Here is a 26,852-nt window from a genome sequence, read left to right on the forward strand (position 1 = left end):
CTCCCCGCCCCCCCCTGCACACCCTGGCCTTGGGTGCAGGGAAGGAAGCCCGCGGGCCCACCTGACGTCCTGAGAAGCGGCGGCCACGGGCACCTGGGGCCTCAGGCCGCCTCTGGACGCCTGCAGGAGAGACGGGCCCAGGTGGCCCTCAGCGCGCCTCGAACCACTGGTGGGCCCAGGGGCTGCCCCGGCAGCTGGTGGGGCTGGGGCCTTGCTTCCCGTCCACACCGGCATCGGTGTGAGGGCTCAGAGTCCGCAGAGTCAGTAAGAGACAAGGGATCGTTGTCTGCGGACCGAACGTCAACGACCGGTGCGCGGTGTGCGGCCTTAGAAACATGCTGGACCTCCTCGAGGACTCGGCCGCAGGGCGCCACCTCTGGGCGCCACCTCCGGGCAGGCTGTGTCCCAGGCCAGCAGGGGTTGGGTTTGCGTCAACAGAAGGTGCCAGGATGCTCAGAGGCAAACCCCGGGGTCGCTGGAGAGCAAGGGGCGACGCTCCTCCCTGGGATCCTGCCCTTTGGGCGATGCGCTGTCTGGGGAGGGGCCGCTTCGCCTGGAGGGGACCGTGGCGGCGCGGGGCTGGGGGCCACCCTGCGGGCAGCAGAGAGCTTCCCTTGGGCTTTCCCCCCTGCCCGCCGCAGGCCAGGCCTCTGCAGGTGACTCGGGGCCTCCAGGGCCTGGGCATAGGTGGGTGGGGTGGGGAGTGGACTCAGGGCGGTAGGCTCCTCGGGGCAGAAGCCTGTGGCCTTGGTGCCTTTGGCAGTCCTGAGGACAGGGAGGCGTGCACGGCCCGGCCACATTCAGAAGAGTGCATCGATTCTTCTCACATCTCCACTGAGCAGGTTCCCACCTCAAGTGCATGGGGGGTGAGGGAGCAGAAGCCCCCACCCCCGGGGAGCAGGCCGTGTGGCAGGGAGAAAGTCTAGACCTTCGGTACCAGGCGTGAGGGCGGGGAGGGAAGAGCAGGGGAAGGCAGCAGAAATAGCACATGCAAAGGTCCTGTGGTCGGTGGCTGGAGCGCTAGGCAGAGGTGGACTCCCGGCTGGGCGACAGAAGGGAGGTTAGGGGAAGGTTAGGTGGCCCAGGCCCAGGGCTGTGATAAGACGCTTGGATTTCCTCTTTGGTGCATGAGAAGCCACAAAGGGATTCAAGCAGGTGACAGCATCTGATTTACATTCTCGGGCCACTCTCTGGGGCGAAGTCACACCCGGGGCCCCGGTCCGGGTAGTGGGGAGGTGGGCTGGGCGGGCATGAAGGGGCAGCATGTGTCTTGGCACTGGAGGCGCCGCGACAGGACAGGGGGAGCCAGGGGAGGCGGTCCAGGCCACGGCGGGGCTCCGGTCCCCGACACTGTCAAGCGAGTATCCGCTCTGAGAAAGGGCTGTGTGGGTGACGCGTGCACCGGGGCTGCAGTTTCGATCTTTCCCTTGTGACTCATTTTGCGCCTGCGTTTAGGTGAGTTCTCTGCGACGTCGGCTAAGTGTGCACTTACGCCCTGCTTTCTCATTTCCCCCGCGCGTTCTAATTAATCCAATTTGGGAGGTATGTTCACGGGCGAGTACTAAGTGAGGCTTTGAAAGCATTTGTTTTGCAAATAGATACCCAGTTCGCTATTCCCCTTGATTGAATCCACCCACACTTTGTCACCAGTTTATGAATTTTAGAAACAACAGCAGGACTGATAACAGGATTTCAGGATTGCGCACCATGTCCCAGGGAGCCAGCTGTGCAGCCGTCGTGTGTTACTGTGGCTTTTTACCTAAGAGGACAGATACACGGTCTAACCTCACTGCCACCTGAGGACATTCCAGCTCCCAGGACCAGGGTCTCCCAGGGTGGGCCTCAGGCCCTTTCCCGTCACCGGATCGTCTCACCCTTGGGGGCTGGCTAGCCCCCACCCTGGGGGAACCCTCATGACCCTCCCGCGGGTGCCTCTCTGGAACTATAGGCTGCTCACAGGGGGCACTGGGCACCCCGCTTCAGCCACGTCTGGCCACCTCCCAGGTACCCCTCGGCCCAGGAAGTCCCTGCTCAGGCTTCTGGATGCCGATTTCTGGCCTCTGTGCTCTCTGCAGGATCAGGAGGTTCTCCCTGGGGCCTGCCATCCAGGCTGCACCTCCTCCTGGGTCCCAGGAACCCAAGCATAAGGCCAAGTTTGCCCAGGGAAACTCCCAGGGATGCCTGCCTCGGCCTCCTGCAACCCTGTAGGGGCCCAGAGCCCGAAGGCCCGGCAGTGGCACACCTGCTGTGCTTCCTTGCAGTGACCCCGGAACATTTAAATGATCCCTGCCTAGGAGCGTGCTGAGGTGCGGGGGTAGGTGCGGTCACGCTCCACTGTCAGGATGCGGGTGGGGGCAGGTGCGGCCTGGCGAATGCGTGTGCATGGAAAGTGTGTAGATGGCTGTGGCTGTGCCGGTGTGAGGCAGGTACCTGTGTAGGACAGGTTGGGGGGGCGTGTACGCGTGCGCAGATGCAGGACAGGTGTACGCGCGGAGGTGGAACAGGTGGGGCCTGGTGAGTGCCAAGCAGGTGCACGTGTGTGTGTGTGTGTGTGTGTGTGTGTGTGTGTGCAGGGCAGATGGGGCCGGGTGGGTGCGGGGCAGGTGCATATGCGGGTGCAGGGCAGGTGCGTGTGGGTGGGCGCGGGGCAGGTGCGGGTGCGAGCAGGTGAGTGTGCGTGTGTGAGCGCGCCCGCGGGGCAGGTGGGGCCTGGTGGTTGCGGGGCAGGTGCGTGTGCGGGTGCAGGGCAGGTGGGGTCCGGGGGCTGCGGGGCAGGTGCGTGCGTGCGCGCGCGGGGGTGCGGGGCGGGACCTGTGCGGATGCAGGCAGGTGTGAGCAGGCGCGGCGGGCGGGAGGGCCGGGCGGGGCGGGCGGGCCCGGCCTGCAGCCGCCCGCGTGGTGCTGCGCGGCGCTCGCGCCTGGAAACAGGAGGCCGCCGGGCCGGAAGCCCCGCCCGCGCGCGCGCCGCCTGTCCCCGCCCGGTGGAGCGGCTGCTGGCGCGGCGCGGCGCGGCTCGGCACGGCGGCGCCCGGGCGCAGGCGAGCGGGCGGAGCAGCGGACGGCGCCCAGGCCGCCCCACGCGCCGGGCTCGCGGCGGAGCGCGCCGGACTCGTCGGGGCCCGCGGCCGCCCGCGCCTTTCAATGGGCAGCTCGCACTTGCTCAACAAGGGCCTGCCGCTCGGTAAGGCCGCGCGCGCGCATTTCCGGCCGCGGGGGCGGGGCGGCGGGCGGGGCGGGCGGGCGCGCGCGGGCCCCGGCTTTGTGTGCGAGTGCGCGTGCGCGCCGGCCTCCGCGCGCCGCCGGGGGCGGGGCCGGGGCGCCGTGCGCGTGCGCGAGCCGCAGCGTGCGAGTGCGCGTGCGCAGGCGCCGCCGTCACGCCCGCCCCGCCCGCTGCCGCCGCCGCCGCCGCCGCCGCCGCCGCCTCCGCCTCCTCCTCCTCCTCCGCCGCCACCGCCGCCGCCGCCCGCGCAGGTGACACAAAGGGGCGCCGCGCTCGGCCCCCGACCCCCCAGGCCAGGCCCCGCCACAGCCGCGGCGCGCCCGGCGTCCGGCCCCGGCGGCCCCACGGCCCCCCCGCCGGCCCGGCCCCCTGCGTCCGGCCCGCGTGCGCCCTGCGTGGGGCCGGCCCGGCCTCCTGGTCGCGTGGGCTCGCCCCGCCCGGGCCCCGGGGCCTCGCCGCGCCCGCCCCCGGCGCCCCCGCCCCCGCGCCCGCTCGCCCGGGACGAGGACGGCCGCCGGCAGCCGCGCCACCTGCCCGCGCCACCTGCCCGCGCCCGAGCGCCGCCGGCCCCGGGGGTCCCGGCTCGGCCCTGCAGCCGCGCCGTCCCCGAGCCCGCGCCGCGGGAGCGCCTGCCCGGCCGCCCTCCTGCCTCCTGCCGGCCTCCCCTCGGCCTCCGCGGGCGCCGTGACGGGCCCACCTGCAGGGAGGAAGCCGGGGCCGACGCGGCGGTGGCTGCGCGGGCCCGGACGAGCGGCCAAGGACCGGCCCTCACGGGCGCCCGCCTGGGCAGCGGGACGGTCGGGCGGCAGGCGGGGGGCGTCCGCGCCGCGCGTTCCCGGGACCGCCCCAGCCGCCGGGCAGCGGTTCCGTCGGGGCAGGATCACGCAGAAGAGCTCGGCAGCAGCTGGGCCCCAGCAGGGCGCACCCCGCGGGCGGTGCGGGCGCCCCGGCTGCGGGGACCCGGCGTCGCGGCTCTGCGTGCCCGAGGTGAGGATGCCGCGTGAGGACGAGGGCCCCCGCGGCCGCCGGCGCTGCCCCTGGCTCGCGGGCACTCGGCCTTCCCCGCGCCCCGGGAGCTCAGGGTGAGCCGCAGTGCCGGGCCCGCGCCCGCCCGCCCGCCCGCCCGCGGTCTGCCCCCTCCTGCGGCTCCCAGCGCTGCCTGCCGGGCGCTCTGCCCCGTTGCCTTTCTGGGTTTCTTTTCGCCGCGGTGTTTGTGGTCACCGGCTTTGAGCACGTGCTTCCATGTGGGCCTCCGCGAGGCCTTGGGGGGACGCGCTCGGGGTTAGTCTGTGTCTGCCGCGCGCAGGCGTGTACCCTTCAGCCTCCGTGGGGCTGTTTGTGCAGTTCCAGCCTGTCCCACCCGGACGGCTTGCTCTTCCCTCTGCGTTTCTGAGAAATGGACTCGTGGCTGGGGTGACCAGTCTCAGCCCTTGAGCCTCTCTCCTGGCTGCATTTGGGGTTTCCCTTTCGGTCCCTTCAGCTTGAGGACACGCGGGCGGGGGTGCTGGGGGCACAGCAGGCTGCGACCCCGAGCTCTGGGAGGCTGCAGCAGCCCCTTCTGTGGTTAGTACCCGAGGTTGGGCCATCGGGTGAGCTGTCAGAGGTTGGCCGGTGGAACCCTAGTGCGGGGGAGGCACCTCTGCCGGAGAAGGGCCCTTGGGCTTCAGAGGTGGCCTGGCCTTGGCTCCCCAGCGGCCCGGTGGAAGGGGCCAGCAGGTCATGAGCAGAGAGCTGGGCCGTGATGGGGCTTTCTCTGCCACGATCTCGCCTGCCCCTGGAGCGCCCTATGCCAGTGTCCTTGGGGCCTTGCCCAGTCTGAGTAGCTGGAGTGCAGCTTGCTGCTGGCCGCCCGCGGCTCCTGGGCGCAGAGGACCCAGTCGAAGGCTTGTGCAGGCTTTTTATCCTGTGGCAACAGCCTCCTCAAAGACTCCTGGCTCCTGAGACCAGGGGCACGAAGGAGGACCCATGGCAGGCTCGGGGGGCAGTCCACAATACACCTGCCTCGGGTTCCCAGAGGGGACTCCAGGAGCTCACTGCGGATCAGCCACGGGCTGCACGCTGGCCTGGGGCCCTCGCCTGTCTGCCCAGACGAGCTGCAGGACACCTGGCGGGGCAGGGTGGGGGGGCATTTTCCACCCAACCACAGAGCTCACAGGCGCTCTTAGTGCTGAGTTGTTTCTGCCTGTGTCACCCTCAGGGTGGGGGTCCCTCACATCCCTGCCAGCCCTGCAGCCTGGCCATAGACAGGCTGGGAGGACGGTGGGCACCTGGCAGGACTGGAACCTGGGACCTTGGAGAAGAAATCCCAGGGGGTCAGCGGGTGGGGCGGGGGCTGCTTTCTGGACCCTCCCCAGGCTTGGACTCTGGCCTGTCAGGAGGCAGGCTCGGTGCCCACAGCAGCTTCGTCCGGCCGCCAGTCCTTGAGTCTGATGTGCGAGGCCTGCCCTAGAGGACGTGTCCCCGTATGGGGTCGCCCCGCAGCAGCTGCTGAACGTCGTGTGCGGGAGGGCAGGGAGGTGACATTCCTTGGGTCCCCAACCAGTGTTCTCTGCACGAGGACAGGGTTCTTGTTTGTGGGATCCTGGAGCATCACAGAGCGAGCAGGACACGTGTCAGGGCGCGAGAGAGGACTGTGTGGGAGGCAGAGTCTCGGTGACGAGAACGTGCCTTTGCAGCACATGTGGGGGAGCGGGCGCCTGTTTGGTTTACAATGAGTTGGGGGACCACACGGTGTGGTGCGTGGGTCTGTCCTGCTGGAGTCAGTGTGGCCGCTGGCCTCGGGGTGCCTGGCACTCACGCAGACCCTGCCCCCTGGAGGCCTCCAGACCACGGGCAGCCGGCAGCCGAGGGGAGCCTCACTGCCACCAGCTGGCTGTGCTGGGCCCGAGTGGGGAAGGGCTGCTTAAGTACAGCGGGGGGGCGGGAGGGAGCCTCTTCTGGGGAGGTGGTGGTCAGGGCTGGATATGCACAGCCTGCTGGGGCAGGGGACCTTGGGGTCTGACGGGCTCCGGGCCTAGTTTCTGAAGCCCTGGTGTGTTGGGGAGGGCTGCGGTGTCCTGGGAGGGGTCCCGGGCAGGCGGGAGGTGGCCTAGCGTGTGCGCCTGGAGAGGCGGCAGGGAGCACTCACAGAGAGCTCTGGGGCTGAGGGTGGGATGCTGGTCAGCCACGGGGGGCCGCGCGAACGCCAGCAGCTCGGGTGGCCAGGATCTCAGTCCCCACCCCTGGCTTCCCGCTGCCCCGGATGCCAGGGAGCTGTTGTGAGGGGCCCGGGGTGTCCCCAGAGTGTGCCAGCAACACCCTGTCCTGGGCCCGGGGGAGCAGGAGGCCGGCCTAGTGGTCAGTGGGCCGACGGGGGCCAAGGAGACCCCGCCCCGACACCTGTCGGCCCTGAGACTCCCGGGGAGATGGCGAAGGTGGTGCCGAGAGGGTCGCGGCCTGCTGCGGGGCCCTGTGCTGCGGGTGATGGCTGTGGTGCGCTCGGGCCTGCCGACTGCCCACCTGGAGTTACGCGAGCCACCCGGGCTGGCCTGTGCCCTTTGTGCGGGGCCCGTGGGGTGGCGGCCGCTGCAGCCCAGTGGGTCCTGGTGCCCCGTGCCCCCAGGCCGTGCTGACTGCCGCGTCCCCCACCGCCTCACTGAGTTGCGGGGATGCCACCCCCGTGTGGCACCCCGGCCTGAGCCACCACCTCTTGGAGCACAGTGTATCACCGGGGACGGAGCAGATGTGTGCGCCAGGGTGGTTGTCGGGGTTCCGTCTGCACCAGGTGGCGGGGTGCCCACGGGAGCCCCTCTGAGCTGGCCTGCTCACCCTCCTGCCAACGACAGCAGTGGGACATCGGGAGGGACGCAGAAGCCCGGAGTGCTCAGCACTGGCAAGTGCAGGGGCAGCGCCGCGGTCAGGCCCCTGGAGCCCCGTGCGCTCTGGGGAGGGGGAGGCCGAGACCCCACCCCAGCCCCACCCCGATGCTCCGGAGCCCTGTGTGGGTCATCGTGGGGCAGGGCGGAGGGACGCGGGCAGCCGTGGGCACACCCCGCCTGGCCGCCTGCAGGCGTGTGGGCCGGCGTGTGGGGAGCGCGGGCGGCCCTGGGTTCCGCGGGAGCACCTCCGCCGGGGAAGCCCTGGCCGTGAGGCTCTGGCTGTGAACGAGCAGGAGATGGCTGGACACGCTTTCTTGGTGTCCTCGCGTGGGTGACGGGTTTCGTTGCCCTGGAGGAGGAGCGCCCCCTCGCTGTCCCGTGACTGGTCGTCCTGGTGGCGGGGCACACGTCGACCCGGCCTCACTGCCACCTGCCGCCCCCGGGCTGTTCGCCAGGATGCCCTGGACCTGCGCTGGGCAGTTCAAACGGGTTCAGGCACTTTACATCCTGCAGTAGCATCTCCTTAATTTCACCATCTTTTTGTTTTACTACGTCCTGACGAGCGTCTTTTAGTTTGTGTGAGTTAACCTTTCCCGGCAGAGCCGTCAGGGATGACGGGGGGAGTCCTGCCGCTGGCGGACGGTGTGCCGCGAGTCTGGGGCCCTGACCCCACCCGCGCCTGCGCGTTCTCGCCCGCCCTCTGCCACCACCCCCCCGCCCCCCGTTGTCCATGTGGCCTCTGCACTCGTTCTGGGCATTGAGGTCACTCAGCGGGGCTCCCACGTGGCGTTTCCAGGAACAAGATGGAGTTTGGGGTTTCCACGGCACGGATGCCCCCCAGCCTGGGCCTCGCGGCGTCTGGGGGTCCCTCCCTGGGGGCTTTTCCCCGTTGCGCTGCTGCTGCTGGCCTGGGCTCGGGCTCCCCCCGCATCCGGCCTGGGACCCGCGGCCTGGCCTTTGAGCCCCGCGCCTGCCAACGCACCCCTGGGTGGGCACACGCCGCCCTGGCCCACGGGCCGCTCTAGGCGTCTGCACCTCGGCCGGGTGTGGGCAAAGCGGGGCCTCCGCGAAACAGCGTTTTCACAGAAGAGCTGAGCCTAGGCCGCTCGGAGCGCCTGAGGGTCCCGTCCCCTTGGCGGGGCTGCGGGGACCCGCGTGGACACGGCGCCAGGCCCGTGGCCGAGGTGTGCAGGAGTGCGGTCTGCCCAGGGCCTCGCCGCCCAGGACGGTCCCACTGGGGACCCACGCTGGCTCCTCTAGCTTTAGGAAGAAAACCGCAGACTGGCCACAGCAGCAGGGCCGGGACCCCTGCTCACTTGGCGGCCCCCGCGCTCGGGCCCTGCCCCCCGCCCTTGGTGGCCGCCGGCTGGAGTCTGCATGGACCGCTCCTTGGGCTATGGGGGAACGCGGCAGGGGATCGGACCTGGGCTGCGGGGTCACGGCCCCGGGGCACAAGTCACCCTCGCCGGCAGCGGGCACCGGGGAGTACTGGCTCCCAGGAGGCCAACGCTGGGGAGCCAGGTGGCCCCTGGCCCGCACCCAGCTGCTCGTACCCTGCTCCTCTTGTGAAGGTCAAGGTCGCGGGGGAGGCTCGTGTCTGGGGGAGGGGGGCCGTGCAGCCACACCCCTGACCGGGCCTGCCCCCCCCACCATGGAGAGAAGCAGGGCGTAGTCACCGAGGGTCCCTGAGTGTCCTCAGTGCCACCCTCCCGGCTTGTAAGGGGAGAGCGACATCTCGTTCTGTGGCTCAGTGGGTATGTTCCTTACGGAGCAGAACGTGGGGGGTCACGTGCGGTTTCCTTTGGGGGTCGTGAGGCTGCGAGCCGGTGACGAGGTTCAGGTGCTGTGTCCTGCAGCCCCGGGGTGGGCCTGGCCGGGCGGAGTGTGTCCCTGCCCTTGGCTGCCTGCCACCTCCTGGCCCCCTGGCCCCCTGCCCACCACCCCCAGCCCCCTGCCCTAGGTCCCCAGCCCACCACCCCCAGGCCCCTGTCCTGGGTCCCGAGCCCCCAGCCCACCACCTCCTGGCCCCCACGCCCCCTACCCCAGGTCCCTGGCCCTCAGCCCACCACCCCCCGTCCCTGCCCCGGGTCCCCTGTCCCCTGCCCTGGGTCCCCAGCCCCCAGCCCACCACCCCCTGTCCTCTGCCCCGGATCCCCGGCCCCCTGCCCCGGTCCGTGGCCCCCAGCCCACCATCCCCCAGGTCCCTGGCCCCTAGCCTGTCACCCCCTGCCCACCACCCCGGGTCCCCAGCCCACCACCCCCTGTCCCCTGCCCCGGGTCCCCAGCCCCCTGCCCCGGTCCCTGGCCCCCAGCCCACCACCCCCCAGGTCCCTGGCCCCCAGCCTGTCACCGCCTGGCCCCTGCCCACGGTACCCAGCCGCCTGCCTGCTGTTCCCACTGCCCCGAGCAGGACTCTCAGCTGAGCCTAGAGGGCCAAGGAGAAAGGGGCCCTGGTGCCGTCGCCAAGGGCAGCTCCCAATCTCTGGGTAAGGGGCAGCTGTGTCCCCCACAGCAGAGACGGGTGTGGCTTGGCCAGGGTCTGTCCTCGGGGAGCAGACTCCTGGCACGGGCAGTGGCCGGTGTGGGTGAGGGCTCCAGGTAGAGGCCTCTCGGGACTAAGGAGACTTGGCTCCATGTGGGCCCGTGGTCATCGCGACCCTGATCTCCCACCTTGTGGCATCAGCACTCTCTGACCAGGGGCCCCCCCATTTCCCTGGCGGAAAGCCTGTGTTTCCCAGGCTCAGTGTCCCCGCGACCTGGGAGCTGGTTACGCGGGGTCAGCGTGTGGGCTTGAAACCCGCAGAGGGAATCGGCGGGGGAGGCGTTCAGTCCATGAGGCCCGGGCGGTGGACCGTCCCAGCCCGTCTGCTCACAGCAGGCCCACCCAGCCCTGGCCTGGCCACAGCTTCAGGGAGGCCAGGCTGCCTTCTGCACCGTGGAGCCCAGGCCACCACTCGGCAGGGACGGAGGTCCGCACCCCGAGGGGAGCGTGGCCGGCTGGCACGGCCCAGGCCCACGGACAGGATGCAGGACGCCTGCCCTCGCTGTGCAAGCGTCTGGAAGGGGGATCCACCACGGGTTCCAGGGGCCACAGGCCATCCCTGCAGCAGGCCCGTCCCCCGTGGCCCCACCCCCTGGAGCTCCTGCTCTGCGCTGGGCCTCCCGAGGGCCGGATGACGTCAAGGGCATGGTGTGCGGCCTGGCCACGCCTCCGGGCAGCCCCGCTGTGGTCCCCATGCACAGAGGGCCACGTGCTCAGGGTGGGTCCAGCGCTCCCGGGGCCTGAGACCTCAGCCTGTTCCAGAAAGGTGTGCGACCCACGCACGTGACCTCAAGTCTCACGGGAGCTGTGTCGGGTCAAGTGCCTGTGGGGCCCGCGTGCGGGGGCGGGGAAGTGGCGTCCGTGTCCCAGCCAGCACCCCCGGGCCTCCCCTCCTGGCGGCCTCGTCACGGAGGCCGGGGAGGCTGTCGGCAGTGTGAGTAGGAGCTGGCACGGCGGCCCGAGGACGCGGAGGGACCTTCAGAGTCAGCCTCCCGCTGCACCTGCGTCCCCGCTGCGCCCAGCCGTCCCCTCTGCCGGCCGCGCGCCCGCCTGCAGGCAGGTCCCCCCAGGGGCAAGGATGTGGGGAGAAGCCTCGCCTGTGGGCCTTTGGCATCTGTGAGCTGTAGCTGGCCCTCGATGGTGTTTTAACATGTCTCTTGTGTTTTTTAGTCAGACTTTGACCCCGGCACAGGCTTCAGTGGTCGCCGAGGATCAGGAGCCTAGGAGCTTTGGTTCAAGACAATTAAAGACGTGGGATGAGGATCCAGTGACAGACGCGGTTCTGCCTGGGGATTCTGAAGATAAAACGCTTTGAAAAGTCGAATTCATGGTCGTGGAAGCCGAGCCCATATTAAGAAATGTCAGGTTGGTAGGGGCTCCTGGAGCGCGCAGCAGCTGGACGCCCGTCCCTCGGTGCCCGCGGAGCGGCTGTCCGTTCTGGCTGGGACGGCCCAGGTGCCCCGGCCGGTGCGGCGCATCAGGACAGTGACGCCCCACGGTGTGCGGCCTCCGTGAAGCCCCACGGGCGGTGGAGCCGGGGGGGCCTCGGGGGTCCCAGGTGGGCAGGCCTCAGGTCAGCACTGGGCTGGTTCTGGTCGTCCTCCCATGAACTCCGTGCCAGGCTAGGGTGTTACCACGCAAACCCAAGTCCTGTTCCGGCGCCGGCCGTGGGTCGGGAGGCGAGTGCCTCCCTGGGCAAGGGGGTGTCAGTGAGCTGGGGCCCTGGCGCTGCTGCCCGGCAGGCCCGCGGACAGGATCCCCTCCCTGCTGCCCGCGGGCCCTGGCGTGCTCCTGCGGGAGGCGCCGTCGCGTCGGCGCTCCACAGCCTGCCTTGTCGCCTCAGGAACTTGGAGGGCGGGAGCTCGGCGCGCGGCGTGACGGCCCGTCCCTTAGAAACAAGCGCGGGGTGCTGACGGCCGTGACCATAAGCCCCTTGGCGCAGGTACATGAGGGCCCTGAGGCCTCGCCGTCCTCCGGGTAAAGCTGGAGAGGTGAGCCGTGCCGTGGGCCCGGCACCCCGCGGGTGGCAGGAAGAAGCTCACAGGGGACTGCGGGGAGCGCCGGGGAGGGGTTGGGGCCTCGCGGACCCTGCCCTGCACCCAGCAGGGCTGCTGCGTCTTGGCCGCTTGCGTGGGCGGTGGAGAAGTGCGCCCGTGGGGGTGGCTCCCTCCTGGGCTCTGGGCCCCCCGCGGCCCAGCCCCACCCCTGGTTCTCATCCTGCGCCAGAGCTGCCTGTGCACCGGTTGGGACGGGTCTTGTTGAGGCCGTTGGGGCTGGGGGGTGGATAGGGCCACTGGCGGCTGCCATGGGTGTCACCTGGAGGCCTTCGTGTCCGCCTCAGCCCAGGATGAGGCCCGGTGACCTCCTATATGGAAGGAGCTTTTAGTGATTCTAAGTCTTCTTGTCGTGAGACGGTCAGGGGCCCTGGCTGCGTTCAGTGCTTCACCCCTTCCCTGCCTCTGTGTCTCCTTTCAAACCTGCAAATGAGGTGATGCCGGGCATGGGGGATGGTGCTGGCAGGGTTTCCGGGCGGTCTCAGCGCTGCCGTGGACTGGGAGCCGTGGGTGTTGTCGTGACACCTGTTACATTGCAGTCTGCGTGTTCCGGGGTCAGATGGTGGAGGCCCCAATGCCTCCACGCGTGCCTGGGACCCCGAGGCCCTGGGGGTGATGCTGCTCAGCAGGGGTCCACTTTCGTTTGGGGGTCAGCGAGCTGTAGCAAACACTGGTTTGCTTTTCATGGAGATTTTTTTTTTACTCAGGCTTGACAAAATCCAGGTGCGTGGACACGTAGAATTCTCAGGGCCTGCCTGCGTCAGGCTGTGGGGGCGGTGGATGGCAGGGGAAGCGAGGTCTCAGCCGTGGCCACCGTGGGAGCTGAGCGTGCACTCCTGTCTCCACAGGCGTCCGACCCCCGATCATGAATGGGCCCATGCATCCCCGGCCCCTGGTGGCGCTGCTCGACGGCCGGGACTGCACGGTGGAGATGCCCATCCTGAAGGACGTGGCCACGGTGGCCTTCTGTGATGCCCAGTCCACGCAGGAGATCCACGAGAAGGTAATGGCGCGGGGTGCTCGTGGGAGCGAGGAGGGCAGGAGGGTCCCTCAGCTGTGCGCCTCCGTGGCGCCTGAGCCCCAGGCTGTGGCCATCATTGCCCGCGGCATCAGAGGTGGGGACAGGGTTCCTCCGCCGCACCTTGAGCCGCTGCCGTTGTAACCAGTTGTTGCCAGGAAGTGGAGCCTGGGGCCGTGGATGTGGCCGACGAGCTGTATCGCCTGGGGCCCATGTTGGCCAGCGAGGGCATCGCAGGCTGGGCCACGCAGCTGCACCCTCCCAGCGCCGGCATCCAGCCCGCTAGCGGCGTCACCAGGCCTGCCCGGGGATGGCGCGGGTGTCTCGGGGTACCAGGACCGGCAGGGAGAGAAGGTGGAGCTCGGAGCCTCGCAGAGGGATGCAGCAGCTGCAGGAGCGTCCAGAAGACCAGAGGGCTCGACGCTGAGGCCCAGACGGCTCCCGGGGACCGAAGTCTCAGGCCGGGTGCCGCTGGGGGAGGGGGACACAAGCACGTGCCGCGGGTCCCAGAGGCGCGAAGCCCGCAGGCTCCCCGCATCCTGCGCGTGCACATGGCTGGCGCGCTCCCAGCGGCCCGGGGCTGTAGTGCGGGGGGGTGCGGGGGTCAGCTCTGCAGGCCGCCCTGCACGGGGCGGGGCTGGGTGACCGGAGCCTGCTGTGCCCCGGAGCAGGGCTGGGAGGGCAGCTTCTGGCCACTTGTTGTGGATCTTAAAGGGTTTCAAAGTAAAAATATTAAAAACCCAGCAATATCGGGAGCGAGAGACCGGCAGACAGAAGTGTTGAAGCAGCCTGAGCGATATTAAAGCAGGTTCTGAGAATAAATCTGAAAAGTGACACTAAACGGATGTTTTCCTTTAAGATCATAACTGATCAAAATGATCGGAGGTTAGCTAAGAGCCAGATGTGCAGTCCGACCCCGGGGAGGGTCGGGCTGGGCCTCCGTGTGTCGGCGACTGCCACCCCCCCTGAGCATGCCGAGAAAACCCCCGGTGCCAGAGGCTCCCAAGGGATGGGACGGAGCGCCCTGGCGACCCGAGGGGCACGCGGACGAGCAGCGCGGCGGGGGAAGGCGCCCTCCCAGCACCGGGGGGCACTCACCGGTGCAAACAGGCAACTGGAAACGGTAAACTGACAGGAAGCTTAGAAGCCACAGTCCAGGCCTCCGGGCAAAGATGTGGAGCTGCGCAGATCCAGGAGCTCGGGCCTGGTGCACCGTGCGGCCCATTTCCCCAGCCTGGCTGTCAGGTGTGGCCAGGTGACCGAGTCCAACCAGGAAGAGCCACCAGGCTTTGTGTGCAGAGCCACCTTCTCTCTTTCTGCTGGCTGGAAACCAAACGCAATGGCTGGAGCCTGGGCAGCCACCTGGAACCCAAGAGAAACCGTGTTTGGGAATAGCTGAAAAATAGGATGGGAGCCCTGGGCCCTGCTGGCTGTGGAGCTGACACAGGCCCTGGACCACTTGTCTGCAGGCTTCAACTCAGGGAGAGACAGCACATCACCATGGATCAGGGATTTCTGCCTCGTAACTAGCTGGACGCCGGGTGCTAAGTGTGGAGGAGACACCATGCTATTACTACAGCCATGTGGTGAAGGAACCTTCCAGAGCTCAGTGGACACTCTGGCTCTCCTGGTGTGAACCCAGGACGCGTGTTGGGCCCACAGGATGCTCTGCTGTTCAAGGAGCACGTTACCCTGATGCCGGAGGTGGGGGGCCATTAGCTACAAAGAGTCGCGGGCTGCTTCACATCTCCCAGGGAAAGCAGTTCTCGGCGCAGCGTTGTGTATCTGACCAAAGTGCAGGAGCCCTGAAGACCGGCACCTGCGGAGGAAGGGGCGCTCGTGAGAACAGGGGCTTGTGGGTGGGATGGCGCTGTCAGCCGGCCCAGAGCAGGGGCCCCCAGGGCCAGGGGACAGTAAGGCAGCACTGGGGACATGTCCGGGAAGATAGGAAGGACGTGGGAAATACAGCTGCAAGGCGCCCAGTCCCAGGAGGGAGGTGCTTGGGCCAGGAGACGTGAGGGGAGCATGCAGACAAGATTTGACCCGCATGACGGCACGGGGTGGCAGCAGGGTCAGTGTGACTCTGAGCAGAGTGTCGGGCCAGGGTCGGCCTCACCGGGGCCGTGAGCAGGTGGAGAGGGGAGGGAACGCGGGGAGGGAGCCCTGGCACAGCCACACGCAGGCAGGTGTCCCAACAGAAGCATCAGGGGAGCTGCTGGGGGGCATGTGTTTCCCACCCCACAGTCAGGACGAGGCGGAGGTGTGTCCTGCAGAACACGGGGCTGTTTGTGGGGGCACGGTCAGAAGCAGTCACGTGGCAATGTCAGGACAAAGCACGTGAGAAGTGGCCGGGTGGGGACAGTACCTGCCAGAGCCGGAGGCTGGACAGCGGATGCTCAGATGCCCCCCGACAGCAGGAGGGGGGCACCATGTGGGCGGCGACGCTCTTGCTCCACCAGGGCCACAGCCACGGCCACGCGGGCTTTGCCGGGGCTTGGCACTTCTGCTGTCCTCCAGGCCTGCGCACGGCGGTGGCACAGGCCCCCCTGGAACCACACAGAAGTGTGTTGGAGGCACTAGGCCACTGCTGAGCTTTTCTGGCCGCAGCCGCACAAAACGAGCCACACCCTCGGTGTGGTCCTAGAAAGTCAGGTGTGCAGAAGTCCCGGAACCTTGTGCATCGGGCACCTGTGTGTGAGGGGCAGGAGCGAGGCCCCGATGCGGCGCAGTAGGCCTTGGCTTCTCTCCGCGAGCTGCCCACTGAGTCCCCCGCCCTGCTGCCACTGGCCCCGTGGCACTCCATTCTGGGGTGAGGACGCGGTCAGGTCCTCAAGCCTGACAAACTTGGTCACAGCTGGCACGTGGTGACGTGAGTGAACACCTGGGGGCCCCCCGCAGACCACCTCCCTGGGAGTCCATGTGATGCCTGGCGGGATCCCAGCCACTCCGCAGTCCTGACGGGGCGTGAGCAGCCCCCTGGAGAGGAGCTCGGGGCTGGCCACAGGAGTGCGGTGGCCCAGGCCTGGGTCCCCTGGACGGAGCTGCCTGTGTGCAGGCCTGCAGCCGAGCCGGTCCTCCCAGGGCGGTTGGGCAGCCCTGAGCCGGGGTGGTCTCTGCCCTGAGAACGCCTCGCTGGGCACCACGTGATTACAGCTGCTCAGTAGAAAAAGGAATCGGACATGAAACCAATTTATTAAGAAACGTCAGTAGGTCACACTCAGGCACGTTGAGACTAAGGTAACAGATGGCCAGTTTGTGTCCATCACACGCAGCATCTCAAACTCTGCCCTGCTGGGCGTCGTGAAGTGGGTGCCAGTGGGTGAACGGCCCCCCGGGTGCAGCCGGCTGCCACACCGACACCCTCTCAGAGGCTTCTCCAATGGACCCACTGCTTTCCAGCTCCGAGGACCGACCTCCAGGAAATCGTGGAATTTTTTTTTTTAAGATTTTATTCATTTATTCATGATAGATATATATATAGAAAGAGAGAGGCAAAGACACAGGGACACAGGGACACAGGCAGAAGGAGAAGCAGGCTTCATGCTGGGAGCCTGACGTGGGACTCAATCCCGGGACTCCAGGACCACGCTGTGGACCTAAGGCAGGCACCAAACCGCTGAGCCACCCAGGGATCCCCGAAATTGTGGATTTTTATGGCAGCACAGCCAACAGCGGAGCAGCCCAGACACCCCAGCAGTTGGAACTTGGCATGCGTCTTGGCTTGTCCACGCTGGGACGGAGCAGGCACAGTCACAGTCGTGATGCGATTGCGTCCTGCCATGGCTCAGGGCTCAGGCGTGGGCACACACACCTGCCCGTGCTTGGACACTCTTCCTCCCCGCCTGTCCCCAGGCCAGTGCCTCTGCCCGGTCACCCCAGGAAGAGGCCCGTGCATGCATCTGGGTGCCCAGGCCCAAGACTCAGACTCACCCTGCAGCCTCCCCCTCCACAGTCCATCTGTCCCTGGATGCGTCTGTCCTCTTTCCAGGGCACAGCTGTGTCCGAGGCTACCCTCCTCTCCGGTCCACGCAGCTCAGCACAGGGTGGCAAGGTCTGCCCTCCCCGCTCCGTCCAAGCCCTCCCTGTGTGCTCCCCGTGCACAGCACTACTACTTGGCTGTCGCACGAGGGTCCTCACCCACCCCACGGGCCAGGCAGGGAGTGGGAGTACATGCAGCCTTGACGTCCTGGGAGTCCAGGGGGAGGCGTCAGGACGTGGGCAGCTCCCTGCCTGCAGGAGCAGAGATCCCCAGGACGCTCAGTGCAGGAACAGGAGCAGGGGCCAGCGGCACTTTGCAGTCCCTTGAAGGCCCAGCCAGCCCGCGCCCCCTTGGCCCGTGTGGGGTCCCTGTGGGCACGTGCCCCGGGCCACGTTGGCCAGCCTTGGAATGGTCTGTATTTTGGGTTGCCCTCTGTCCGACAAGCTCAGCTGCTGTAGAGAAGCAGATGAGAGGAGCAGTCAGCAGCCTCCCCATGGGCCCTGCACCCCACGCAGGACCCCTACTGTGCCTCTCACATCAGCCCCGAGTCCAGGCTGTCCTGGGCACCACTTCTCGCTGCCTTCCTCATCCTGGGGTTCAAGGTCACCATGGCCTGCTGTTGGCGTCCCTCGCCGGCCAGGACACCCAGAGCCAGCACGAGAAGCTCAGTCTGGAGGAGGGCAGCGTGGCGGACGCCGGGCTGCGGTGCCCAGCAGCCAGCGCATGCCCTTGGGTGGGAGGTGTCCTCGATAGGAAGGCTGCTCTGCGTCCCCTAGGGAAGGACAACCCCGGCCCTCGGCTGTGAGGCTCCGTGCGCCTGGACCATCCTGGGTCCCCGGCCCTTGGGCCTGGAGACCGGACACCGTAGGCACCCACCGGCGTCTGGCTGAGGTCCGTGCGCGACTTCTGCGGATCACGCCCTGGAAGGCACCACTCACGGGGCTGCCCTCCTGGACCTGGGACAAAGCCCCGGGAGCCAGGCATTCCCCACCCCTGACCACAGCCCGGCTGTGGCGCCCACCTGCAGGCCTCGAGGGTCAGGAGGCACCAGCTGGGGTGCTGTGCACGCGCCTGGCCCTGCGGGGGCGTGGTCTGCATTGCTGGGGCCTGCGGGGGCGTGGCCTGTGCGAGCCTGGCCCTGCGGGGGGCGTGGTCTGTATTGCTGGGCCCTACGGGGGCGTGGCCTGTGCGGGCCTGGCCCTGCGGGGGCGTGGTCTGTATTGCTGGGGCCCGTGGGGCGTGGCCCTGAGGGGGCGTGGTCTGCGTGCGGTTGGCCCGGCGGGGGCGTGGCCCGTGCGGGGCTGGCCCTGCGGGGGACGTGGTCTGTATTGCTGGGCCCTACGGGGGCGTGGCCTGTGCGGGCCTGGCCCTGCGGGGGCGTGGTCTGTATTGCTGGGGCCTGTGGGGCGTGGCCCTGAGGGGGCGTGGTCTGCGTGCGGTTGGCCCGGCGGGGGCGTGGCCCGTGCGGGGCTGGCCCTGCGGGGGACGTGGTCTGTATTGCTGGGCCCTACGGGGGCGTGGCCTGTGCGGGCCTGGCCCTGCGGGGGCGTGGTCTGTATTGCTGGGGCCCGTGGGGCGTGGCCCTGAGGGGGCGTGGTCTGCGTGCGGTTGGCCCGGCGGGGGCGTGGCCCGTGCGGGGCTGGCCCTGCGGGGGACGTGGTCTGTATTGCTGGGCCCTACGGGGGCGTGGCCTGTGCGGGCCTGGCCCTGCGGGGGCGTGGTCTGTATTGCTGGGGCCTGTGGGGCGTGGCCCTGAGGGGGCGTGGTCTGCGTGCGGTTGGCCCGGCGGGGGCGTGGCCCATGCAGGGCTGGCCCTGCGGGGGACGTGGTCTGTATTGCTGGGCCCTACGGGGGCGTGGCCTGTATTGCTGGGCCCTACGGGGGCGTGGCCTGTGCGAGCCTGGCCCTGCGGGGGGCGTGGTCTGTATTGCTGGGCCCTACGGGGGCGTGGCCTGTGCGGGCCTGGCCCTGCAGGGGGCGTGGTCTGCATTGCTGGGGCCTGCGGGGGCGTGGCTTGTGGGCCTGGCCCTGCGGGGGGCGTGGTCTGCATTGCTGGGTCCTGTGGGGGTGTGGTCCCTGCGCGGGCGTGGCCCGTGCGGGCCTGGCCCTACGGGGGGCGTGGTCTTGCGAGCCTGGCCCTGCGGGGGCGTGGCCTGTGGGGGCGTGGTCTCCGTGCGCTTGGCCCTGCGGGGGGCGTGCCCTCCCGTCCAGGTCTTGTCCGCACCTGCGCAGAGCTGCAGCTGTGGTTCCTGCGGGGCGGGGCGGGGCTGGAGCCCCCGCTTCCCAGAGGTCGCCCCGGTTGGGCGGTTTGCAAACAGTAGCGCCTCGGCCCACGTTGTGCAAACTCGGGAGACAGGACACTGACCTGCTCCTGGGGCTTCACGAACGGCAGCCAGGCCCGGAGACGCGTGGGCAGCGTCAGGGCCTGCGTGTGGGCGCAGATGGGGCCGTGGCGAAGCGGGCTGACCCGGGCCCCGGCTCCGACCCGTGTGCGTGCCGTCCGCGCCCCGGCGGGCCCTGCGGTTCCGAGGCTGTGTCCTCCTGCGCTCCTGTTTGCCTGGTGTCCACGCGGAAGGCGAGCCTCCTACCCGCCCTGCCCAGCGCTTCTCTCCGGGGGCGCGGCCTCGGGCTGCTTGGGGGTCTGAGCGCAGAGCCAGCAGGTCACCCTGCGGTCCCCTCGGATGTCACAGCAGTGGCTGCTGCCCTAGGATGTCCGCAGTCCCCAGCACACAGCGGAGGCGGGGGGGGCGGTTTCGGGGGGACGTTTGCAGCTCCCCAGCGGGGCCCGGCCCCTGACCGCGTGGCCCCTCCGCCGGCAGGTGCTGAACGAGGCGGTGGGGGCGCTGATGTACCACACCATCACGCTGACCAGGGAGGACCTGGAGAAGTTCAAAGCTCTGCGCATCATCGTCAGGATCGGCAGCGGATTCGACAACATCGACATCAAGTCAGCTGGGGATTTAGGTAGGACGCCGGGTGTTTCCTCCCTTTTGCGACTTGTGGTGTTGCTTCTTCGGCGCGTTCTCCTCAGCTTTCCTCTCGTCCTTTGGTTTTGCTTTACACCAAGGATTCCCTTGCAGGCCCGTATTTGGTTGGAGGTCACTTGTGAGCATCTTTCAGGGTTCAGGCCCCCCCCCAAACTCCCCAGTCAAACCGGCTCTCTCAGAAAACTTTGTAGGGGTCACGTGCTCTGACCTCCTCCCCGCGCCTGGGGAGGGGAGATGGTACTTGAGCAGGGTGCAGCTGCAGGGGGTGATCCTCCCATGATCAGGGCGGGCAGCTGCAGGAGTAACCTCCCCCCCATGAGCAGGGTGCACACCTGCAGGGGTGACCCCCCCATGAGCAGGGTGCGCAGCTGCAGGGGCAACCCCCCCATGTCGGCGCGCAGCTACAGGGGGTGATCCTCCCATGATCAGGGCAGGCAGCTGCAGGAGTGACCCCCCCATGAGCAGGGTGCACACCTGCAGGGGTGACCCCCCTCATGAGCAGGGTGTGCAACTGCAGGGGTGACCCCCCCCATGAGCAGGGCGCACAGCTGCAGGGGTGACCCCCCCACATGAGCAGGCCACACGGCTGCAAGGATGAACCCCTCTCATGAGCAGGGCGCACAGCTGCAGGGGTGACGCCCCCCACATGAGCAGGGCACGTGGCTGCAGGGGTGACCCCCCATGAACAGGGCACGTGGCTGCAGGGGTGACCCCCCCATGAGCAGGGCACGCAGCTGCACACACAGACCCCACCCTCCCCATGCCCGGTCTTGCCAGTCCTTTCCCCTGGTGCAGCTGAAGAACCGGGGTCAGAACGGCCTGCCATTTGCGTCTACCGCAGACTCGGTTTATTCTGCTCTCGCGAGGACCCTCGTGCCCTCTGCTGGCTCACATGATGGAGCCCTCCCGCCCCACTGTCACCCGTCCCCAGGCTGCATCCCCAGCAAAGGCCCCTGCAGCAGAGTTGACCACAGCCTGGATGCTTTCTGCCCCGGGGACTCCCGGGGGGCTTTATCCCTGTTCCCCGAGTCTGTCCTGTCTTGTGATTCTACAGGCTGGGCTCTGTTCCTCTACCAGGGACAATCAGGGCCATGCCCTGTGGTCACCCTGGCCGTGTGTCCCCAGATCTAGGGGATGGTGTCCCTGTCACCTGGTCCTCCTGCTCCCCATCTCTTGTGTTCACGGTGGGCTGAGATGTTTCCAGAAGGGAGTGGAGGATCCGCTCTGGGCCCTCTCACAAAGCCCTGTTCACGTGTTGGGCATCATCCTGGCATTTAGGGTAGCGCAAGGAACCGGTAGGCGCCCTCCCCTCGGCAGGGAGGTGACCAGTCCCCGGGAAGCACTGTGCAGTCACAGGGGCAGGGGCGAGGAGGCGGCAGGGCAGGATAGGTAGGCGGGAGGGGCCAGGCTCGGGAGAGGTGGGTAGAAGCGCGGAGGTGCTGGGCATAGAGAAGCCTCAGCTCACTCCGCAGGGCTGCTGAGGGGCGGTGGGGGCCGTGGGGCTGTGAGGACAGGGCCACTCCGTCCAAAGCCAGGTCCCAAATGGCCTGGGGGCCGAGGAAAGCAGGAGGGGTGGGGCCTGCGTGGCTGTGAGCTGGCGGTCAGGTGGCCCATGGTGCAGGCAGGGAGACCCGGGTGTTGGCACCTGCCTGGGTGACCTCGCCTGTCCCGTCCCGCCTACTTGCTGGACCCGCAGGCGGGCCTACATGGGGACGTTTCTGCGGCCCGTCTTGGGGGAAGCACCAGGACTGGCGTTGGTGACCTCGCCCGCGCGTCTGTGTTCCCAGGCATCGCTGTCTGCAACGTGCCGGCGGCGTCTGTCGAGGAGACCGCCGACTCCACCATGTGCCACATCCTCAACCTGTACCGCAGGACCACTTGGCTGCACCAGGCGCTGCGGGAAGGCACGCGGGTGCAGAGCGTGGAGCAGATCCGGGAAGTGGCTTCCGGCGCCGCCAGGATCCGCGGGGAGACCTTGGGCATCATAGGACTCGGTGAGTTAGCGGAAGCCCTGTGGCTGTGCTGCTGGGCGCCCCCCCCCCCCCCCCCGCCCCGAGGCAGCGCAGGGCCGAGTCCTCTCTGCCCCGGGAACACCGGCTGTGGGTCACACAGGTGCTCACCAGTCACGTGCCTCTGCACAGTCGTGCCTGCCCACTCACACGCTGACCTGTGCTCCCTGTGCTGACACGCCTCCCCCACCCGTACCCTGTGGCACCCTGTGGCTGAGTGGACGTGGCCTTCAGGTGAGGGCCAGGTGGCCCTCAGCCCTGCTCCGGGGGGAGCTGCTCACCCGGCGCGCAGGCAGCTGTGAGTTCTGTTTCTCTGCCTTGTGTGTGGGCGCGTGTCGCTCCGAGCTCGGGCTCCATCCACCTGGGAGGCCCCGTGTGGACGGGACCCTGCCCCCTACTGGCCCCCGTGCCCTCCCCGCCCCTACCCCACCGGCTCTGCAGCAGGAGAACCATAGGACACTTGGGGTGTTCTCGAGCCAGGCGCACACGTGCGTGAGTGCAAGGTGCCCACGAGGCACAGGCCTGTCTTCGGTACAGCTCCCGCCTTGCTGGAGGGGACGCACGGCCCCCCGGGGCGCTGTGCCCCTCCCCTGGGTGGGGGGGCACCTGACCTCAGCCGGCAGTGTCGTCAAGAGCCAGGAGGCCCCATTTCAGCGCGGCTGCGCCGGCGCCTTAGCCAGAGCCCCCGTCCAGTGCGTCCAGCGACTGCTCCCTTCAAGGTTGTGGCTACTTAGAGCGCGAGCAGCGGAGCTCAGAGGGAGAGAATCCCAGACTCCTCCCTGAGCGTGCTCTGTCGCGTGCGCCCCCCCAGGCGCCCTTCGGGGATGTTAAAGGTGCTTGGAGTTTGGGTTCCCACGTGCTGCGTGGCAGACGCTCCGTGCGGGATGTCGGGGGCAGCTGTTACCTGACCTCCCAACGCCGCCGGTTAGCAGTTTGGGTGGCATTGGCAGGACTGCTGTGCTCTGGCCTCACCTGGGGTCACTTGCAGGCGGGGCCGTGGCCTGGGGCCTGGTGGTCCCCTCTGGCGGACGCCCTCCGGTGCGCACGGCCCGCTCGGGCCGCCTCAGGTGCGTGGGACGTTCCAGCCACCCGGGGGCTGCAGGAGGGGTGGGGCCCTGAGAGTTGGGGCCGGGCAGGCTGGTCCTGCGTCCAGGTCAGTGCGTTCCTCCCGGGGGTGCTCTGAGCCCCTGTGGCCCCCTCCCTCCAAGGAGCGGGGCCCCTCGTCTGAAGTGGCAGCCCCACCCACGCACTCCCTGGGGAGCACCTCCAGCCCCCCGCCCGCTCCCTGAGTCCCGGCCCCACACGGCCACGCGGGTGTCCCTGCACTCGGCATCTGGATGCAGGCGCCCACGGGGCTGTGCCTTGCACGCCGAGCTAGGCCCGCGGTGACGCGGTGTGTCGCCCTGCCAGGTCGCGTGGGGCAGGCGGTGGCGCTCCGGGCCAAGGCCTTCGGTTTCAACGTGCTCTTCTACGACCCCTACCTGTCGGATGGCACCGAGCGGGCGCTGGGGCTGCAGCGGGTGAGCACCCTGCAGGACCTGCTCTTCCACAGCGACTGCGTGACCCTGCACTGCGGGCTCAATGAGCACAACCACCACCTCATCAACGACTTCACCGTCAAGCAGGTGCGCGCCTGCCCCGCCTCCCCCGCCGTCCACAGCCCTGCCACACCCGCACCCCCAGGTCGGGGCAAGGGTCAGGGTAGGGTCACGGTAGGATCACGGCTAGGGTCAGGGTAGGGTCACAGCTAAGGTCAGTGTAGGATCACAGCTAGGGTCAGGGTAGGGTCACGGCTAGTATCAGGGTAGGTCACAGCTAAGGTCAGGGTAGGGTCACGGCTAAGGTCAGGGTAGGTCACGGCTAAGGTCAGGGTAGGGTCACGGCTAGGGTCATGGTGGGAGTTCTACACGTGCCACCGTTTCTTGACCCACGGCAAGTGCCTTTCCCTGCCCTGCGGGCTCCACCGCTGGGGGTCGTCTGCACTGAGGGGCCTGTTTCCTGAGTTCTGGGGGCTCCTGGCCCCACACACAGGGCACACGCCGCACCCGACGGGCTGGGTCCTGCAGTGAGCGTGCCCGTGCGGCGCTTCAGTGCCGTGTCTCCGGGGCAAAGACAGATGGCGGCTGGCAGCGTCACACCGTGGCTGTGAGGCGTGGCCCTGGGTCAGGCAGGAGCTGGAACTAGCAGTGGCCTCTCATGGGCTCCGGGGTCCCCGGCGGGGGTGTGTGTGTGCCCGCACGGGGTCTGCCCCTGGCCCCTGTGGCCCCGCGGAGGATGAGCCCAGGCACCCGGGGCTCCTCTTTGCCTCCAGTCGGTGGGGTGGGGCTGGGGAGGGCGCAGGCACAGGCGTGGCGCTGGGGCACTGGTCGGAGCCGCGCACCCCCAAGACCCAGGTGTGGGGCTGGGAGCTGCCTGCGTTCCGGGGGGCTCAGGACCGTTGGCCCGAGGACGTGAAGCTGCGTGGGGACCGAGCGGGTGCTGCCACCCGAGGGAACAGGGCTCTCTGGCCACTGCACCGAAGACCATGTCTCTGGGTTTTGTGTCCGTCATCCCAGGATCACAGGGTCCTGAACCCACTTCCGCAGCTGTGTGCAGGGGTAGGGGCTTGGGCCACACCGTGTCCCAGAGGCGCCACATCCTTTCCATGGGGGGATGTGCATCTGGGGGGCCGGGCCAGGAGAGCCCACAACTGCAGCCAGGGGTCCTCTGGGCGGGGTGCGGTCCCCAGGCAGGGTGGGCGCAAGCCGAGAGGCCTGTGTGCTGATTCACGTGCTGCTGTTTTTGTGTCCTCCCAGATGCGACAAGGCGCCTTCCTGGTGAACACGGCCCGGGGCGGCCTGGTCGACGAGAAGGCCTTGGCCCAGGCCCTGAAGGAGGGGCGGATCCGGGGTGCCGCCCTGGACGTGCACGAATCTGAGCCCTTCAGGTGCCTCCTGGCAGCGCCCTGGGTGATTCCTGGATGCCACCTCTCCCAAACCCACCCTCGCCCGCGCTCACACCCGCTCGCAGTCTGCAGGCCCCAGGTCCCGTTCTTGGGCTTTGTGTCCAGCCCCACCAGGGCCCAGTGGGCAGGTGGCCAGTCCTGGAGGCGGGATGGCGAGGGCTCGGTCACGCGGTGCCTTGGGGCGCCGAGCCGTGTGGCCGCGTCTGCAGAGGCCTCGACCCAGAAGGGGCAGCCCTCGTCAGCCCTGCCGAGAGGGTCTGGGGCCTGGGCCCCGCAGCTCCAGGGACCAGCGCTCCGTGGCGGGGCCGGGGTGTGGCCACAGGCAGGGTCACGCTCCCTCCGCCCCAGCCTGACCGCTTTGTGCCATTTGTAGCTTTAGCCAGGGTCCCCTGAAGGACGCTCCCAACCTGATCTGCACCCCCCACGCGGCCTGGTACAGCGAGCAGGCGTCCATCGAGATGCGAGAGGAGGCGGCCCGGGAGATCCGGAGGGCCATCACAGGTGAGGTGGCCCCGAGCCTCCCTCAGAGGCCGTGAGATGGACCTGCCCCGGCAGGCGTCCCCCGGGGGGCTCCCCGCACAGCCCTCGAGCCCCCCGAGTCCCCCGAGGGTGTCCCACGCTGCCCACTCACGGTCACCCCGTGCCCTCACCCATGGGCCGGACGGCTGGCTGAGCTGGGGACCTGGGCTGGGCCTTGTCTGCTGCTCCCCGAGGTCCCCAGGGCTGGCAGACGTGGGGGGCCCCTGAGGGGCATCCCCTGGGCTGGGGAGTCTCGGAGCTGCGAGCTGCTATGTCCCGGGAGGAGAGGCGGAGGGGGAGCCCCGCTGCGGAACCGCAGCCCGTGTCTGCCACCGAGCTGCCACAGTGCTGGGGGCAGCCACATGACAGGCCCTTCTCTGTCCACCGTACATGCCAGGCCGCATCCCCGACAGCCTGAAAAACTGTGTCAACAAGGACCACCTGACCGCCGCCACCCACTGGGCCAGCATGGACCCCGGCGTAGTGCACCCTGAGCTCAACGGGGCCGCCTACAGGTGAGCGGGTGTGGAGGGGGCGGGGACACGGGGTCCCCTGGAAACGCGTGCTCGTGTGCGCCCCAGGGGACCAGGGGCCGGGCTGTGGGAGCCAGAGCCACCAGGCGTGAGGCGAAGAGCCCATGGAGCAGCAGGCCGGGGAGGAGTCGAGGCCTGGGGGGGTCCCTGGGCCGAGGCCACGGAAGGGACCCCGCCAGCCTCACGTGCCCTCTGTCCTCCCAGCAGGTACCCGCCGGGCGTGGTGGGCGTGGCCCCCAGCGGCATCCCCACTGCCGTCGAAGGCATCGTCCCCAGCGCCATGTCCCTGTCCCACGGCCTGCCCCCCGTGTCCCACCCGCCCCACGCCCCTTCTCCCGGCCAAACCGTCAAGCCCGAGGCAGATAGAGACCACGCGACCGACCAGTTGTAGCCCGGGCGGAGCTCGACGGCCTCGGCGCGGGCAGGGCGGCGCCCTCGGAGCGGCGTGTGCAGAGGCGGCGCCTGCGGTGGCCCCGGCGCTGCAGAGACTGTCCAGGCGCCGGGCGGGGGAGGTGGCGCCGGCCTCCCCGCGTCCGCTGTAGTTGTCCCGTCCCGAGGGCCAGCCGCTGTCCTGTGTCCTTTGCGTCCTCGTTAAGCAAAAGAAGTTAGTAGTTAATTCTATCATGAATGTTCTCGTCTGTGTACAGTCTTTAGAACATTACAGAGGATTTGTTTGCTTAGCTGTCAACAGCAGGAGAGCCTGAGCGAACACTCAGCAGGCCGCGTCACACGGCGCCCCTCGTGTGGGACCGCGCCCCGGAACGAGGCAGTTGGCAAACTTCTCAGGACAACGAATCCTTCCCGTTTTTCTTTCTACGCCACTCAGTGCATTGTTTTTTCTACCTGCTTGTCTTATTTTTAGAATAATTTAGAAAAACAAAACAACGGCTGTTTTTCCTAATTTTGGCATGAATCCCCTTGTTCCAAACAAAGACGGCTTCGCAAAGTGGCTCCAAGAAGTGCGCGTCGCCCACAGCGCGCTCGGCCGTCGGCATCTGTCCTGGGGATGTGAGGGCGCAGCGTCCCGGCCTGCGCGGGTGCCGTCCTGCTGACGTGGTAGGCTAGCAATATTTTGGTTAAAATCATGTTTGTGACTGTAACCATTTGTATGAATTATTTTAAAGAAATAAAAATCCCAGAAAGAGCCGGCAGGCCCAGCGTCTGTTTCGTGGCTTTGCGGCCCCCCGTGG

At 68.4% G+C, this 26,852-nt stretch overlaps 1 protein-coding gene across 6 annotated transcripts; it reads left to right on the forward strand.

Moving 5' to 3' along the window:
* The first annotated feature begins 3,028 nt into the window (after positions 1-3,028).
* Positions 3,029-26,806, forward strand: CTBP1 (C-terminal binding protein 1). 6 transcript variants are annotated; one of them, XM_072809757.1, is made up of 10 exons: positions 3,029-3,181; positions 10,790-10,984; positions 12,522-12,676; positions 19,490-19,634; positions 21,445-21,651; positions 23,077-23,291; positions 24,462-24,592; positions 24,984-25,111; positions 25,527-25,644; positions 25,867-26,806. In XM_072809757.1, the coding sequence occupies exons 2-10, from the start codon at positions 10,978-10,980 to the stop codon at positions 26,051-26,053; spliced, it is 1,293 nt and encodes a 430-aa protein (XP_072665858.1). In that variant the 5' UTR covers positions 3,029-3,181; positions 10,790-10,977; the 3' UTR covers positions 26,054-26,806. The 6 variants fall into 6 exon arrangements, with proteins under 6 accessions (XP_072665858.1, XP_072665841.1, XP_072665850.1 ...); XM_072809766.1 differs by lacking the exon at positions 3,029-3,181 and adding an exon at positions 3,388-3,471; XM_072809777.1 differs by lacking the exon at positions 3,029-3,181 and adding an exon at positions 4,057-4,207.
* The last annotated feature ends 46 nt before the right edge of the window (positions 26,807-26,852 follow it).

Source organism: Canis lupus, chromosome 2 (assembly GCF_048164855.1).
Source record: "Canis lupus baileyi chromosome 2, mCanLup2.hap1, whole genome shotgun sequence".
Classification (NCBI taxonomy): Eukaryota; Metazoa; Chordata; class Mammalia; order Carnivora; family Canidae; genus Canis; species Canis lupus.

Bases quoted from the DNA above. Each gene is read 5' to 3' on its own strand.
- CTBP1 (XM_072809740.1), top strand. From the start codon at position 3,142: ATGGGCAGCTCGCACTTGCTCAACAAGGGCCTGCCGCTCG. The intron at 3,182-12,521 runs GTAAGGCCGCGC...CTGTCTCCACAG, and splicing joins CAACAAGGGCCTGCCGCTCG to GCGTCCGACCCCCGATCATG. The intron at 19,635-21,444 runs GTAGGACGCCGG...CTGTGTTCCCAG, and splicing joins CAAGTCAGCTGGGGATTTAG to GCATCGCTGTCTGCAACGTG.